At 39.2% G+C, this 18,315-nt stretch overlaps 1 protein-coding gene across 1 annotated transcript in view; it reads left to right on the top strand.

Annotated features, from left to right (window-relative positions):
• LOC148815786 (interferon-induced protein 44-like) overlaps positions 1 to 15,273 on the top strand; it is a 40,174-nt gene extending 24,901 nt beyond the window's left edge. The window contains exons 2-5 of the mRNA XM_088904687.1: positions 1,859 to 2,054; positions 8,439 to 8,588; positions 11,125 to 11,296; positions 15,173 to 15,273. Coding sequence (XP_088760813.1) covers positions 1,859 to 2,054; positions 8,439 to 8,588; positions 11,125 to 11,296; positions 15,173 to 15,273 — 619 coding nt within the window. The remainder of the gene's footprint in view (positions 1 to 1,858; positions 2,055 to 8,438; positions 8,589 to 11,124; positions 11,297 to 15,172) is intronic.
• The last annotated feature ends 3,042 nt before the right edge of the window (positions 15,274 to 18,315 follow it).

Genomic DNA, 18,315 nt, shown 5'->3' with positions numbered 1-18,315 from the left:
GAGGGGTTAGACACTCGGTTAAAAGCAAAGGAGACTGTCTGTTATAGTGGACATAAAAACAAGAGTTCGCTGGCATTATATCCTAGAAGACACAGACCGGCACCAGACCGGGAGAATGCCCGCAGCGTAAAAGAAAATGCCTGATGAACTAGGGATTGGACAGTTTCCAAGTGCTTGTACAATCGATGGAACTGTTCAAATAAATGTGCAAAAGAAATAAACAAAATAATCATTTATTTCTTTATCATATTGGCTAGCTAATGTCCTCTCTTTGCTAGTTAGTGGCTGTGTTTCTGCGTTGGGTAGCAACGGGTGACTGTTCTCAGGCGGAAGATGTAAACAGTTTAATTTTCGTGTTAAATAATTTTTTAAAATTAAAATTCATTCTATACAGCAATCGCATATTTGGGTACCGTTTCATAAAACTTTCATGCTTAAAATGTTTAGGGAGAAATGGAAGACTGGTGTGTATTTTTTCTTTAAACTACCAAGACCAGCCATGCACAGTACAGTTTACGTACATACAGTAATGTTTATGTTCCTTAATTAATATCGTTTATGACCTTCAGATGCGTTATGCTCCTCTTCTTTTTATGCTCAGCTACTAAAATTTCCCTTTAGTGGTAAAATTCCATATAAATATTCAAAACTAAGCAGATTAAAATGTGCACAGTAAAGACATTAAATGATTAAATCTTTTCACTACCAACCAATGCACAACGAGTGCCCCTGTCGGTCATTTTGGCCAGCCAATCACTAACCGCGGTGCCCTACGGTGCCCCGCAGTGGCTTGTGGGTAGATTACCGTACCGCGGGTTTGTACCGTGTATTTTGAATGGCTGCATCTGTAGATATTCAGACTATTAAGGCACTGGGCCTCTGGTCCTCATCTGCAGTCGATCTTTACATCCATACCAACCCTTCAGACATTTCAGCCGCTCAACTATCCATTGCTAGTGTGCCCGGAGTGGGGGCGTCTGTTCCACCAGGGCCACCAGAGGTTTTCCTCAAAATTGACAAAAAGGTTTTTTTCCCTCTCCACTGTGCGGCCAGGCTCACACATAGCATCTACACATTCCTCTCTTCATCTATTTTCTTGTTTCTTTAATTATGCATTGGCACACACTTTGTGCTCATGGGTGATGGGAGAGAAAGTGTTGGGCTGGGGGTCCATCTTTAGTGGGATAAGTGCAGCTCACTTCCCTGACCTCAGAATGGCAGTGCCACCTTAACACTTTCTGGGGAGGTTTTCACAGCATGAGCCAGAGGAGACCCTCGAACACGTTTTTCTCGGGGACTTACTAACTCTCTATCTCTCGGTCTCCTGAGGGCTTATCCCAGCTGCGAGGCAGCACCTCAGTGACTCTCAGCGGGTGAGGGGACTTCTCTCACTTCCTTCTCAAGCAGCTTTTCTTTCATTTTCAAACCCTTAGCCAGCGCCTCTCAATGTGATTCCTACAGTCAGGGGTCTTACTCTTTCCCCTTGAGGGATTTATTCCCAGCCTCTCATGGGCTTCTCAGCGAGTCAAGGGGCTATCCTCTCTTTTCTATCCCCTGACCGTGAGGCAGCACCTCTCAAAACGATTCTTAAGGAGTCAGCGGCATTTTCCTCCTCTTTCCCTATCCCTGAGGTGCTAGCTCTACTTTACTAACCCAAGATTTTTCCCTTGAAATAATATTGTGGAAGATCATGGTAAAATGTAAATACACAATTTAAACATTTATTTTTATTTTGTATTGTACCCAGTATATCATGCTGTTTTTGACATAAATATTTACCCATAGAACAGTGTAGAAGCACAGTCATCCAGCCTTCTACAAAGTTTGACTTTTCCTTTGTGTTCTTTTTTGTTTACAGGGAGAAAGAAAAACTGATGAAAGAAATAAGGACCTTAACACCAAAATACAAAGAGGCTAAAAAATTAAGAATTATTATGACTGGACAGATCAAGTCTGGAAAGTCTAGTTACATCAGTACAGTTGATTCTGTGTTTCAAGGTTATTTGTTAATTCGGGCCTTGGCTGGTGAAGCTACACGTAGTCTTACGAAGAAGGTTGGTAATCATCTACCGGGGATGAATGAATTGACATGTTCTTTATGAACCTTTTGTAATGCTGAGAAATGTAACTAAGTTATGATAATAACTCTAAAGTGACTTCCCACTAAGTGAAGTGAAAGACTTTGGATCTTTGACTCTTAAATGCAGAAACCGCATTTTCTATGTAGGCGATTGTCACCTAGAAGTCATGAGGTTTTTTGACTTTCAAACCATCAATACACCCATTGAAAAATCATATATACAGTGGACTTCAGAATTTTGTCACTCATTGATACATATGAAAAAAGTCATAATAAAATAAACTACTGTATATAGATAATAACAGATACAACATTTAATACTCACATATTAGGGGAATCTTTTACCTATTTTTCTAAAACATTTTTTTTTTCATATTAAGGTTCAATTATAAACAATTTATACTGTTTCACCGTAAGAAACATAGGTTCCACAACCCTTCAAGTACAGTCAAACACATCTGAAAAAAATAATAAGGAACAGGTAAAGGTCTTATTCCATGCTGAAAAGAAAAGAAAGGAAACACAATGTTTCAGTTGTGGAGCCTTCTTTAGGTATGGCTGGTGGCTGGACACGACACCAGCCAAAACGTTGTGTTACCTTTCTTTTCTTTTCAGGATGGAATAAACTCTTTACTTGTTCCTTTGCAGCCTACTCATGCTGATGCAGCTACCTACTTGAAAAAAAATATTTAATAATATATATTTAAAAATAATATATATAGTCACCATAAGTGACTTTTGGACTTTTGTCTTCCTGTTTCCCTAGGGTATAAAAATGACAAAACACACAAAGAAAAACCTTTTGTCATCCATCAGCATTGGGAAGGTCAAAGGACTAATAAAAGAAATTAGGCAAACCATTGCAAATAATGGGTTAAAAAATAAGTAAAACCTTAAAAATACCAATATCAACTGTCAAAGCAATAAATAAAAAAAAAATTAAACACCACTGGAGCAGTGCTTAATTTGCCAGGGATAGGATGCAAGCCTATCTTGTCTCACGCACAGTGAGAAGGATATTGAGGGTGGAAAAGTAAAATACAAAAGTTTCAGTTAAAGAAATACAAGGATTGGTTGCAAAGTGGGGTCTTCTTGTCTCAAAAACAACTATTAGACGACAACTCCATGCCAACAAGCTATTTGGAAAGGCTATAATAATAATAATAAACTTTATTTTATATAGCGCCTTTAAAGGTGGCTTCTCAAAGCACTTTACAGAAAGACAACAACAATAAATAAAAAGAATACACAAGATAAAACACAATTACAATATACAGAGGAGACATGGATGGTGGTACTAAGAAAAGCAGAGGGGTGAAGAATGGAACCAGTTAAGTAAAGGCTTTTCTGAAGAAGAGGGTTTTGAGTCTGGATTTGAAGGAGTTTAGAGAAGGTGACTCTCTGATATCCTTGGGGAGAGAGTTCCAGAGCTTAGGGGCATAACAGGAGAAGGCCCTGTCACCCATACAATGTAGACGGGCTTGGGGGACAATAAGGAGACCAGAATTAGAAGGTTGCGAGGTGGGGAGTAGGACGATAATAGTTCAGACAGGTATTTTCTTCTCCCTATTTAAGTTTTCTTCCTCCTGCCTTCGGGGCTCAGCTTTGAAACATGGTTGCCTGATGGCCCGCCCACTACCAGGCTTCAGGGGAAGCCTGAGGCATAGGCCTGTTGGAGCTAGCTTGACCTTTTGAGCCTGGGGCATGGAGCAGAGCCCCGTATTTCTTGGATTCTTGTTCTTCATGTGTTTGCATCTATGTTCGTCTCCGGATGGAATTTCCAGCAATGTACCTACGGACTGTTTCCTGTTTTTCACTTTAGACTCACCTGGATTTGGTTGCTTTTGGATGAGAAGGAAAAGCAGTGTCTTCCACAGAGTTAAGACAACTTTAGCAGCAGTCAGCTTACTATTATCCTTCTTCCACATCCTGACACCTGACCAAGTCTGTGTTCCTCTCAACTGTATATAAGGCTAAATCTTTTATTCCCTCAAGGTGGTTCCAAACCTTCCCCCTCAATTTGTTTCCCCCATTTATGTTGAAGGTAATTAGTATACTTTTGATCTTTTGAAATTAACATTTTAAGGTGCCAGTGGTGTTTTACAAACATCTTAAATTAAGTTTCTTATAGATTTTGCATTAAAGACAAAGGCTTTCCCTAACATTATAATTAAATTTCCAATACCATCTGAGTTCTTTCTTAAATCTCCCAAAAGTACATTTACAAGATCTACTCGAAAAGCAACACTGTATGGAGAAATCCATTGCTCCAATAATGCCACTTTTGGACAAAACCAAAATAGAATACATGCTCCTCCTCTATACGGCAAAACCTACACATAGGGGAGTTTTCCAAAGCCCACAGATTTAACATTTTTCTAGTCGCTAATATTTTGTGTAATAATTTAAATTGAATAATCCTAAAAGAGACATCCATGGTAGTCTTATTTATCAAGTTAAAATTGGCATATCTAACATGTATTCCCAACTATTTTGTATCTTAATTGGACTAGACTTCGACCCTCTCCATAAAATAGATGTAGATCTTTTTATTCATTTTGATTATTTTTTATATATGGAGTGGGGGGCGATACAAGGACCTATATTTTTGGTATTTCCTCTCTTCAGATTCATTTTCCATCTTTTAGGAATTGCTGACATAAGTTGATTAAACTGATGCACAGAACAGATCCTTCAATGTCATTCTTTAAAAGTTGTGTAAGTCATAAAGTTATTAATAAAATCTTTCATATAAATAATATATTTTTGCATCAAAGGATCTCCCAGTTATTTGAATGTCTGAGTCAAACCAAAGGATCTGTTGCTACACATCAGTCGGAATTTACGGAGATTTAAATTGAAACTCCAACCAGCTTCAAAGCCCTTATGTTAATTAATTTTAGTCCTCCTTGATTGTACTCATTGTATAACTGCGTTCCTTTTTACTGGGGAATTATTAGTGAATTAATTAAGGTTATTTTACCATAAAGTGTTAATTTTATGCCTTTCCATGGTTTTAATGTTTTGTCAGTTTTACTTAATTTACAATCAAAATGTACTTTGGTAAGTTCTTGTATATTTTCTGAAATAGAAATACCCAACATTTCCACTGGTCCATTTAACCATTTTATTGGCAAATTGCACTGTAGTGAGAATGACGCTTCCAATTCGCAAAATAGTACATTTCTCATAATTAGGTTTAAGACCTGACAAATCTTAGAAAGCTAATAGTGAGGACAACTTAGGTTAATTAAGAAAATTTGTATTGACAGCGTACATACTGTAGCTACTTTTGACTTAAGATTGTTTATCCCAAGACCTTCTATTTGCTCATTAAATCAAATTTTTTTGTCAATTTTTCTATTGCAATTATAAACAGATAAGGGCATCCTTGTTTGACCCCTCTTAGTAATGAATGTTCTTAGAGATATACCCATTGGTTTATTGTACATTACCTTTATCCATTTTCTGAAGGATTCCCCAAAATTAAAATACTCTAGACATTTAAATATGTATTCAAGACATACTTTATCAAATGCCTTCTCAAAATATGCTATAAAGATCAAAACTGGCATATTTGAATTGTTATAATAATCTATTATCTCTTAACTGTTGCTAATATTGTCCCCAATATATCGTCTCTATAAAAATCCAGATTGGTCCTGATGTATGATGTAATGCAGCACTTTGTTAAATGATTTGCAATACACGGTGCTAACATTTTTGTGTCACAACACTGTAAGTTTAAGGGTCTCCAGTTCTTTAAGTGTGTAGGACCTTTATATTGCCCTTTTGCATCCTGTTTCAGTAATAGTTATATTAATCCTTCTGATTGTGTATCTGTAAGTCTGCCTTTTTTGTGCGAGAAGTTAAAACTTGACAGAATTGGCTCTTCGATTGATTTATAAAAGGTTTGATAAAGTTCTATTGGAATACGATCTATAACTGGTGTCTTATTCTGCTTAAAGGACCAAACTGCTTGGGATAGTTTCTCTTTAGTAATAACAGCTTCACATGATTCCTTTTGTACTTCTGTTAGCTTTAAAACAATTTTATCAGGAAAGAAAAAACATGTACTCTTTTTACTCTTAAGAGGTACAGGCAGTTGTTGAAAGGAAACAATCTCAGAGAAATATCTTTCCTCTTCTCACAAGATTTCAAGTGGCTCAGCCAGAACTTCATTACTATTAGTTGTAAGTTTTGATATATTTTAATTGTATTAATTAGTTTTAATTGTAATGGGCTAGCAGACAGTAAGAAAAGACGGGACGTTTTTACATGGTTATAGGACAAGGAGTATAATATTTACTGTTTCCCTATAAAGTTGATCATTGATGTATAATTTGTCCCTAATTAGATGCACTTTAATTTTATGTGCTATATAAGTCTTCATTATCGGGATCAATTTCCACCACCTCTCTATTATTTCTGCCAGATATTGCTCATTCATTGAATAAGGAAAACCTTTAGCTTCTTGCCTTTACTGAAAACCAGCAGCTTCTGTTTAAAGCTAGAAGGTTTTGCAACTATGAGTCAAGGTTGGTCAGATTTTAATCAATTTGACTAACAGCTTTGGCAGGCATCTACAGCTGTTTCCTCATTACATGCTTTAGGTGTTGTTCAGTTTAATTGTAAGTTTCTTCCATTTTCAGTTTCCTCCAGACCCGTGAACACTAGATTGTCAGTGCAGACTTATGCACTGGAGATCCAGTAAGGTGGCTTTTGACTGCACATTCTCTCGGATTAAATATTTTGTTAGTTGTCTGGAGCTTATCCATGTTTATTCTTTTTCTTCAGTTCCTCAATTAACTCATTGTTTTACTCAACCTCTGCCTTAAGTTTTGTGACATCGTTGACCAGTTTCTGGAGCAAATCCAGTTTTGAAATCTCTCATCAATAGAAGAAAGCAATCTATAATCTTCTAAAGAACAGGCAGGCTCCTACAAATCACTGGAGCTGAGCTGAGCTGAGCTGTTTCCTACCACATTTTGATCCTGGTTCTTATATGTGGTTGTAATATTTATCGATAAACTTCTCTAAATTGTCATTATCTCTATTTTTTTAGAAGTTATCGATTGAATTATCAGACGCCAATGTATTTGTGGGCATGTGTAAAAATATAACCGGTTAAATTTTCTTGAAGAGGGATTTGAGTTAGAGTACCATAGAGTACAAGATAGTACCATCTTGTTTGTTGTTCTTGATAAGCTGATAACGCTATTGGCACTATGACTGGGAGCAGCTGTGATCAGATGAGATCAAAATTGAATTTTTTGGCCACAGTCATCATAGGTATGTTTGGCATAAGAAGATGGATGCATATACTTAAAAGCGCATCGTACCATCATACCTACTGTAAAATAGGGTGGGGCATTGTTGATGCTCTGGGGCTGCTATGCTGCCAGTGCTCCCAGGGCCCTTGTTAAGATCGAATTCTCAAAAGTACCAGGATATTTTGGGCAAAAAACTTGGTTGCCTCTGCCAGGAGGCTACGCTTTGGCTGAAGATGTATCTCTCAACATGACAACGTGCTTCAAAATCAACAAAGAAATAGATGATAGAAAAGAAAATAAGCTTTTTACCTTGGCCATCTCAGTCCCCTGACTTGAGCCCTGTTGAAAACTGTTGAAATCTGTCTGAGCTGAAGAGTGCTGTCCATAAGCACACACCTACAAACCTCAAGGATCTGGAAAGGTTCAGCATGGAGTAATGGTCTTGGATCCTTCCCAATGTGTTCACCAGCCTGATAAAGCATTTCAGCGAAAGACTTACTGCCGTTATCCCTGTCAAGGGAGGCTCCACCAAGTGCTAAAAACAGGAATGCCAATAACTATGTTTCTTTTATTCTGGGGAAAATAATTTATAATAGTTTTCTTGTCTTGGTTAATTCCATTGAGTCATTAATTCAGGATAATTAATTCCTTATGTTGGAAATATATTTCAGTGCTTAATGAACTTATGATTTGCATTATACTTCTTTGTCCTTCCTATTTATCAAGGGGTACCAATACTTATGGAGTCCACTGTATAATATTCCAGTTACAGTATTTCATTCTTCCCTGAAAAATCAGTTCTCGAGATGAGAATATAAAAAGAGCAAATGTAGAAATCTGTTTAACATTTCAGTAAGTCTTAGTAAGGTCTTGATCTAAACCAGAACAAAGGCAACTGTCCATGAGGAACTGAAGTGGGTAAATCGGATCTAGCATTAAGTCATATTACAATTGTATTGAAATGTCTATAATGACCTTTAAAAGTGCTTAAGTTGTATTTAAATTTTATCTGTGGTGAAATATTTTAATGGCTGTGCAATGTAGAGATTCTGTTAGAATTTATATTTTCCTTTTTTGTTATTTAGTTTACACCATACTATGTAGAAAGCCCCGCAAATGGAGAAAATGGAATTCTCCCTTTTGTTATCTACGACATCATGGGAATAGATGTGATTCTGAAAAGTCCTGATGACTTCGTCAGTGCGGTGAAAGGCCATGTGAAAGATGGATATACGGTAAACTGTACTCACAGTGCATCACCATTTCACCACATAACTGATTTAGGAAAATCAGGCAGAACACATGGGAAAAGGAAAAAATCCCTTTCAAGGAGCAGAAATAACCAGACAGTAGATCAAAAGGCAATAAATATATTTTTTATTCAGTGCTGGGAGGAATCTGTTAAGTTAAGTTCACTTTATTGAGCATATACAATTTCTTGTATTAGGAATTTGTCTTTTTGCATAACCCAACTTGCTCTCCATGAGACACACAGACAGGGAGAGAAGCTTGGGGTCAGAGCATAGGGTCAGCCTATTATACAGCACCCCTGGAGCAGTTGGGGTTAAGGGCTTTGCTCAGGGGCCCAACAGAGTAGGATTCCTCTGCCAGCCACAGGATTCAAACCGGCAGCCTTCCAGCTACAGGCGCAGAGCCACTGCACCACCCCAAATCTCTGTGACAAGATACAGTCTCCAGCAGTTCAGAGCCCTCTTTACAGACTGGTGTGTGATCTTAAATAGAGACAAAATCTCTTATATGGCATACCGTAAAACCTATTTTTGTTAAAATCTGTTAACATGTTGCTGTCGACTGTTAAAATCTTCTTGCCTGTCGCTAGGCTAGCACCCAGCAATGATCGCGAGAATGCACCTTGACTTTATGTTATTTGTTTTTTGGTTAAACTGTATCTGCTATTTATTCTTAAGATAACATAAGCAACTAGAAAGTATAGAATATCTAGCACAAAAGCACAATTTGAATTATACATATAAAAAACAAAGCAAAAACACACAAACAACATATGATAACTTTTTCTAATTTATATTTGCATTTATAAAAGTAATCTATTATTTTTCTAATGCATAGATACATTTCCATTCCTTCAAGACATTAGTTTTTCAAGGATCTCAAACACTGGAGTTCAGAATAGAGCATATTGTTATAAAAGGGGGTTATGAAAATGGTACAAATTAGGATTTGACCAAGTGGTTTGGTCAACAAGTGAAATAAATCTTCATAATCCCCAATTTGTAAGTGCTTTCTTCAGAATATACCCAAGTGGTTGGTTGAATTAGAGGAACGTGAATTCTTTGTTATCTGGCACAGCTTTGATGAGAGAAGTAATAATTCAGGCACACTTGGTGAAAAAAATATTTATTAATGATCACAAAACACTAACTACACTACACACAACAACAAAAAAACAAGTTACTCTATGTACAGTATTTACAAACAAGGGGATTCTGAGATCTAACATTCTGGTTACCCAGAAAACCCCAGACTGCTACTAAGCTTTAAATAAGTATGGTAAGGTAAGAGTAACTAAGTAAGGTAAGAGCGATGTCATAAACTCCAAACACAATCTCAAGTAGGTGTGTCAAAACCAGCACTAAGATCAAGGAGAATAAGGATGGATAGACAGCCTGAATTAGCAGCCATGAGAAAATCATGAGTAACTTTTATGAGGGCAGTTTCTGTGCTGTGTAATTGTCTGAAACCAGGTTGGAAGGATTTGAAGAGGGTATTTGCAATAATACAGTATGTTTGCACAGTATAATTGAATTGCAGTATGTTCTATTTTTTACAAGAAAAGATAGGTTGTATATAGGCTACAGGTACCATACCAGGGGTGGAGCGGTGGCTCTGTGGCTAAGGATCTGCGCCTGTGACTGGAAGGTTGCCGGTTCAAATCCTGCGGCCGGCAGAGGAATCCTATTCCGTTGGGCCCCTGAGCAAGGCCCTTAACCCTAACTGCTCCAGGGGTGCCGTACAATGGCCGACCCTGCGCTCTGACCCCAAGCTTCTCTCCCTGTCTGTGTGTCTGTGTCTCCATGGAGAAAAGCTGGGGTATGCGAAAAGATGAATTCCTAATGCAAGAAGTTGTATAGGACTAATAAAGAAACAAAACAAAAAAACAGTGTCTGAGAACTTATTCATTATGTTGAGGGCAGAGGGTAGAAAAACAAGATTAAAATAAAGCAGAGGGAATGGCATCTAATAAGCCAGTGGTGGATTTCATACATGATACCGATTTACTAAAACAAGCAGTGTCAAATTTGAGAAAGAGGAGAAACTAGGCATGCAGGAAGGAGTAAAAGTGACAAGAAAGATGTGATGCTGAATGTTATCAATCATGGAACTAAATAAACTGTAAAGAAAGTGTTGCGAAGTTGGGATGAAGCAGGTATTGGGGTGGGCAGTGTGGCATTAGCAGGCTACAGATGGTGAAGAACAGGTATCTAAGCTCATTGGTTGTTCTCAATGATATGGGAGAAGTAGCTGGATCTAGCAGACTCCATTACAACTTATTCAATCAAGTGCTCCTTCCAAAACTGAAGAGGTACATTCAACCCAGAAAGTTGCCACCTATGTCTAGTTTGTGGGAGACTGTCTTCATTGACTGCAAGTGGTCAGTATCCCATGGGGCAGAGTGAGTAAAGAAGATGGTTTGAGTTTTAAGAAGAGCTAAGTTATCATGAGTAGTTAAAAGAGAGCTATTCAATACTTGTAACTTGTTTACTGCATTTCCATTCTCTTTTTCTCATCCAGTTCAATCCCATCCAACCTCTCAGTGCTGACTCTACAGATTTCAACAAGAATCCCACAGTGAATGACATGGCCCACTGTCTTGTCTACATTGTGGCAGCAGATCAACTGAGCATTATGGGAGATCATATTCTTAAGCTCATAACAGAAATCAAAGGAAAAATCGATGATATTGGTAAGATTTGTTTTCATGCAAGGGTCCATGAAATAAAATGTTTTTAATATTTAATATTAATACAGAAAAATCACATTTCATAATTAATGTTTCGCAGTACAGTTTATTATTATTATTCGTTTATTTATTATTATAAATTAGTGGTGAGTGTAGAGCACTCAGGAACACAACAAAGTTCACAACTTATTCTGTTCAAATGTTTCTAAAATTTGATATAGTTTACATAGGCTGATATAGTTAGATATGGGCTTCTTTGCTGCACATGTGCTTCTGATTAATATGTATTTATAAATATTTGAACTCTCTGCTACTGTATATATCCAGTATATACAGTATATTTACTGTATATATTCACTAGGTGAACTCGTTGTGGACCCATGTGTACATGATCTTTTCTCCACTCACTGCTGTTCACCATTTCCTTCACACAAAACACACATTTTGTGTAAATGATGTAGGTTTGGGAGACTTCTTAACTGGCATGCACTGCACTTGAGGAAAAGTGGTTTTCCTTCATTCCCCTTGTTCTGAGAGTCAGGACAGAAGCCTCTCTGGTGAAGTCAGACAGCCTATTCATTGTACAGCTTATAGGACACCTCAGCTGTAGCTCACCAAACCCAGCTGGTCATTCATTAACAACAGCTATACAGTACCCGAACTGGCTAACAGCTTAGTGCAAACTGTAATAAAGATATTCTAAGGACACAATGAACAGGCATGCTTTTAATTAATTATGAGTAACATTCAAATACTGAAAGTAAATTCTGTGTATTTCTAATCGATTAGGCTTAATCGATAATTTGAGAGATATCTCTCAAAGACTTGAAAACAACAAGTTAAAAATAGTAGTTGGCTACCTGTGACCAATGTAGTCCAATATATTCAGAGAACAGCAATTTCTCAAGTGACTCAACAGCTTGGTGGGCTTAGCTTTGCCAAAGAATCGACTTGTCTCACATTTCATCAGTGACTTCTGCTAGAAGCTCACAGCGGCATTAAGACAAATTCACATTTCAAATGGTATCAGTTTTTTTGTAGAGCTCATTACAGGACACACAATGTATGGATCTGATAGACTGGTGTGATAGTTCAATTCAATTCAATCCAATTTATTTTTATATAGCGCCTTACACAACAAGGTTGCCCCAAGGCGCTTAACAAAGCAAGAGAACATAATGTACATGATGTGAATACGGAAGAGAAAAGGCCAGAAGACAACAGAGGAGAGGAACCGAAAACTCTTTAGTAAGGAGAAAACAAAAACCTCTAGGGGTCCATGGTCAATTGGCTGCCCAATCCCTTTGGGCATGCTAACATTATACAATTAAAAAAGGGATAAATGAATGAAAGTATAAATCCATTCATCATGTCTTCTGTATGTCAGTACTCCATGCAGATCTCTGTCGACTAGCAAATCATTTTTAAACTGAAAACCTTTGGTGCCATCTTTTCCAATTTAAAGGTACACTCCTTGTGGAAGAATTTTCACCTCGAACGTTTGCCCACCAGCTAATACAACAAAGAAAACTGAATACAAAATGTACTTGCAAGAAAAGTGATTACAAACCAAAAAACATACTTGCTTTATACTGTTATACTGTACATTGTATTAAAACTAACACTCTATGGGAACTACACTGTGAGTAACGCTGCCCACTAAACCTCTTTACCACAAATTTTGATTAAAACTCATTCAAAATGGTATGGTGTGTTAACACAAACTCTGCTTAACAGAGCCACTTGTAAGAGTAAGGTGACTTGCTGCTTAATTAAATAAAGCTACAGTACAGACAGATTTTAAATTTATCAAGCAAAGTTAGCAGTTTGTCGAAATCTGCTACTTTGCAAGCAGTACACGACTTCTCAAAAGGTACATTTTGTCTCTCGTGCAATCTCAATAAAGGTTTAATTTTTATAATTCTGAAATTTAAACGATATGCCACAGGGACTCATTATAGTATTGTAGCGAATACAGTTCGTGCAGGAAAATCAAAATGCTGCCCCCCCTTTTCTAAAATATACCAGCTTTTTAATGTTTTCAATGTTTAATATGCTGTAATACACAGTTTAAAATTATTAAAAGTCTAAATATTGGAGTTTTCCTATTCATTAAAAGAAAGAAAAATAAACAAGCACTCTGTCATTTGAAACCGGGCATTTTCTGGTGACAGCTTAAATACTGTACATGAAATGTTAAGCTTTATTAGCTCCACCTGGCAGTTTTACAAGGTGCTTCCAGATACTATTATCCTATTTAAAAAAACATGCGGTAAGATGCGGTATATTGCGCCATGTCCACCACATTTATCATTTACGACTAAAAACGCAGTTTCAGTGCTCTGGCCTGGGCAGAAACCAGACTGGAATTTCTCAAGTATATTATTTGAGTCCAGATGCGATTGAAGTTGGGCTGCAACTATTCTCTCAAGAATTTCTAGATAGAAATGGGACATCTGAGACAGGCCTGTAGATGTTAAGAACTTGTGAATCCAAATTTGGCTTCTTAAGCAGTGGTCTAACAGCTACCTTAAATTGGTCATGTACAATGCCTGATGCAAGGGACGTGTTCATCATACTAATTATAGGTCCTGCCAGTACTTCAAGGGAATCTTTGACCAGTTGAGTGGGGATGGGATCTATCAGACAAGTGGTTGACTTATTATTTCTTGAGTTCTTGTTCATTAACTGATTGAAAAACACTTAAGAGGTGCGCACATTGTTTCTGTACCAGACTTCTTTGCGGACACAGGGCCATGTAGGTTTGGATTTTGTTTTTCCCTTAATAATAAAAACCTTCATTTAAAAACTGCATTTTGTGTTTACTTGTGTTATCTTTGTCTAATATTTCAATTTGTTTGATGATCTGAAACATTTCAGTGTGACAAACATGCAAAAAAATAAGAACTCAGGAAGGGGGCAAACACTTTTTAACACCACTGTATGTACTTGTTTTGAGTATCTAATGTAGAAGTTGTAACCAAGTTCAATTACGAAACGGTCTAAATGAATGATATACCAAACGTATGTCCTCTTGATGTATGTAACTCTTTGTAACTGAGTGAATATATATCTTTTGTATTCTGATAACCCTCACGATAAGATCTGTTAGGTTTACATGCCTATTCTATGTATTAATAAATGTATCCTCGTGTATTAGTACCTGTGTGTGTGTGTTGTTTGAGTTATACCGCATGGTTGGATTCTAAGGCCATTAAAAGAATCAATTTTGTGATTTACTGCTACAATTAATAATTGTCCCAGTAAATGCCCAAGCCCCTACAGAACTACTGCCTCGTGAGAGCACACTACATTAAAAATCCCATAGGGTTTCTGGAAAGGAGTAGGGGTGTTATCCCTGTTATCCTGGCCAAATTGTACAATAATTAATCCAATAATAACCTCTTAAAATCCTCATCTATGAACTGGCTTCATCACTCTGTACTCCCCTTTTCTGATAGCTGATGTGTGATGAATGAACTGCCAAACTTCGGTTACTGTCATATCATCCAGGTGGGGCTGCACATTGGTGGTGGTAGAAGGAGTCCCCATTACCTGTAAAGTATTTTGAGTGGGATCTCCAGAAAAGCACTGTATAAGTGGAAGGAATTATTATTATTATTAGTATTAGTATTAGTAGTAGTAGTAGTAGTAGTATAATAGTAGGGAACTGGCACAGAAAACCTGGGAGAGTAAGGCCCATAGTTTTGGAGAGGGAAAGGCTGCTAGGCTGCCTGTGTCCACCACAAGAGCAGATCAAGCTGACAACTTCCTTCATTTGGATGGAGCAGAAGCTCTGGTGCCAGCTAAGCCATGACACAAATCAGATCAGTGTGATCGTGCTTAACATCTTAGCTTAACAGCCACTCTCCTTGCCAGGAGTAAACAGGAAGCTAGAACACAGACCTCCGTCTCCTCAGGAGGCCAGAAGACTAATGAGGATCACTCCCTCAGGAGAGGGGGGCACGCCCCCTTTCTGAACCCACCTCCTCACTCTATTTCAGTCTGGGAGGACCCCTGTAAGGGAGATTCAGACTCTGGTGCTGACTTTGCCCCTGAAGTCACTGACAGGGCCCCTGGATTCAAAACAGTTTTTAGGAGACTTAAAGCAGAGAGGCCAGGCAAGACACATTTATATCAGGGCCGCTATGGAAAACATCTTATAAAGTGAAGCATGACTGTTACTGGGGCTGAAATCTGTTTGATGTTATCTGTGTTATGTGGCAAGTTCAAACGAGTAGCAAGGAAAAGGACAGAAGACTTCAAGTGCAACCTTGTTCATTAAACATTACCAGCTATACGCAGGACCAGAGGATAACACACAGAGTGTGAGTAGAGCTCAAGTTCGGAGCAATGAATGTGGTGCACCCTGTTTATATTTCTAGATTTAACACAGAACCACTGCTTATTGCACAGGACTTACTTGATAGGCTGACTCCTTTGGTGGATTGCCTACAAGGGAAATTGTGGGCTCAAGTTAAGACCCCCAAACCCATTGGACAGAGCAGAAGGGGGGTGAATGCATATACCATACTCAGACTGGAACCACAGGAATCTGTAACTGAGGTGGAGTCTCACTCCGGTCTCCCTGGACAAGAAGTAAATGTCTTTTCTTGCTTTCCAGATGTAGGCATCCTCTCACGAGGCAGCAATAAATGTAGGGGTTTGTGCATGTACTTGTCACGGACGTCCAAAGGGCCTAACCGTGGGGAGCAGGAGAGTGGAAAAAGACCCATATGCGTAGCGGCGAGACGGGAAAAAGGCCCGGGCTCATAGTGCAAAAAGTTCAGGACTGCCGTATAGAAACCTATGCCCTCAGGGAGCGGACGTGGGGCGCCCTGGTGCTAGGCGGGTCTCAGGACATCCGAACGTTAATGCTGAGCGAGGACAGAGTGCAAGACCCGGAAATATATAGCCCAAGGGAAAGAGAGGGACAGGAAGGACAGCAGACCAGAAACTAGGGACAGGACAGAGAAGGAGCGCCCTCTGGCTGCAGAGGGCGTGACAGTACCCCCCCTTCATGGGCGGCTCCCGACGCCCATACAAATACATGAGCTGCCCAGCACTGGGGGGAGGAAAAACCTCATTTAACTGAAAGGAAACCTCCGGGAATCAACGGCTGAGAGCTACCCCTTCCTCCGGGGTATAAACCTTTATTGGGTGGAGGAAGGGGGGGTAGAGAAGAGCTCCGGAGACTAAAACAAAAAAGTACACAAGCACAAACACAACAGACAAAAACCTGGGAAAGACCAGGGAGACAAACCTCACAAAACAGATAGGAACCAAAGTTCCGAGACACAGAGCAGGGGGGACCAAAAATGAGGGGAAACCAGGAAGAAAAAAAAATCAAAACAAAAGACAAAAAACAAGAAAAAACAGCAAAAACCCCGGGGAAAAATACCGCAGACTGGGCAATTGGCACGTTCACATTCTAACGCTGATATCGGAGTGGACAACCTGAGGAAAGCCAGACCGAAGTCCGCTCACAGACACAGATGCCCGGAGTGATATCCAGCGAAAAGAATGGACGAACGGCAGAAAGCTTACCATTCTATCACTGATATCGGAGAGAGCAAGACCAGGAAGAGCCAGGCACGAAAACCCGCTCCAGACACAGAAGCTCGGAGTGATATCCAGTAATAAGAATAGGAAAGCCAGCTCAACATTCAATCACTGATATCAGAGTGATCTACCCGAGGAAAGCCAGGTGCAGGACCCGCTCACAGGCACGGAAGATCGGAGTGATATGCGGCGATTAGAATAGAGGAACTGAGAAAAAAAAAACAGCCCAGAGAAAAAGAAAAAACTGCGGCAAGACAAAAAACGCCACTCGCGGGGTCAGTAAGTGGCTCAGCATTCTGTCACGAACGTCCAAAGGGACTAACCGTGGGGAGAAGGAGAGTGGAAAAAGACCCATATGCGTAGCGGCGAGACGGGAAAAAGGCCCGGGCTCATAGTCCAAAGAGTTCAGGACTGCCGTATAGAAACCTATGCCCTCAGGGAGCGGACGTGGGGTGCCCTGGTGCTAGGCGGGTCTCAGGACATCCGAACGTCAATGCTGAGCGAGGACAGAGTGCAAGACCCGGAAATATATAGCCCAAGGGAAAGAGAGGGACAGGAAGGACAGCAGACCAGAAACTAGGGACAGGACAGAGAAGGAGCGCCCTCTGGCTGCAGAGGGCGTGACAGTACTGGAACAATTATTAATTGTAGCAGTAAGTCACAAAATGATACTTTGATGGCTATTAGAAGACCAACCTTGCGGGATAACTCAAACAACACACACACACGGATACTAATGCACGACAATACATTTATTACTGCATAAAATGTGCATATAAACATAACAGATCTTATTGTGAGGATTAGCAGAATACAAAAGGTATATTCAATCACGAAGAGTTACAAATACCAAAAGGGACATACATTCAGTATATCATTCATTTATACCATTTTGTAAATGAACTTGGATTACAACTTCTACACTAGATACTCAAAAGCAAGTACATCACTCATAGGAATTGAATTGATATCAACTGGCTTTGAGGTAACAATTGAATTCTCGAGCTGTAATGCAGAATGTTGAATACTCATCCAATGTGTGTGGATTCAGATCTCCTGCAGACACAAAGAAGCAGTGGCAGGCTTGTTGCTGTGTCCAATCGGCATTCTCTGGCTCAGTGCTAGGCAGTGCTGTTGTGGCTTGCGACGTGGTGGGAGAAGGAGGAAGAGATTTCTTCTGCGATGCACTCTGAAGACCGACTAGTTAGTGTTGGCTGAAACTAGCAAGAGATTGTGCACAGGAGAAAAGTGACTGCAGGTCCAAGCAGGTCACACTTTTTAGACAGGAAGAAGACTGGTTCGTTCCTGATGAAGCGCTAGTCCTGAATACTGATAATCAGCTGTCCACAGTTCCGACCGTAGTTCACTTGTTGATCAGGTGAGCTTTCGCGGTGGGTTCACGAGGCTTGCTGCTGGGCTAACCTAGGGTGGATCCTTTGGTTATGAGCTGGCGACCTCCA

Source organism: Atractosteus spatula, chromosome 24 (assembly GCF_055471065.1).
Source record: "Atractosteus spatula isolate fAtrSpa1 chromosome 24, fAtrSpa1.hap1, whole genome shotgun sequence".
In the NCBI taxonomy this organism is placed as follows: Eukaryota; Metazoa; Chordata; class Actinopteri; order Semionotiformes; family Lepisosteidae; genus Atractosteus; species Atractosteus spatula.
Note: the sequence above shows the minus strand (reverse complement) of the source record. Positions and strands in the feature narration are given on the sequence as shown.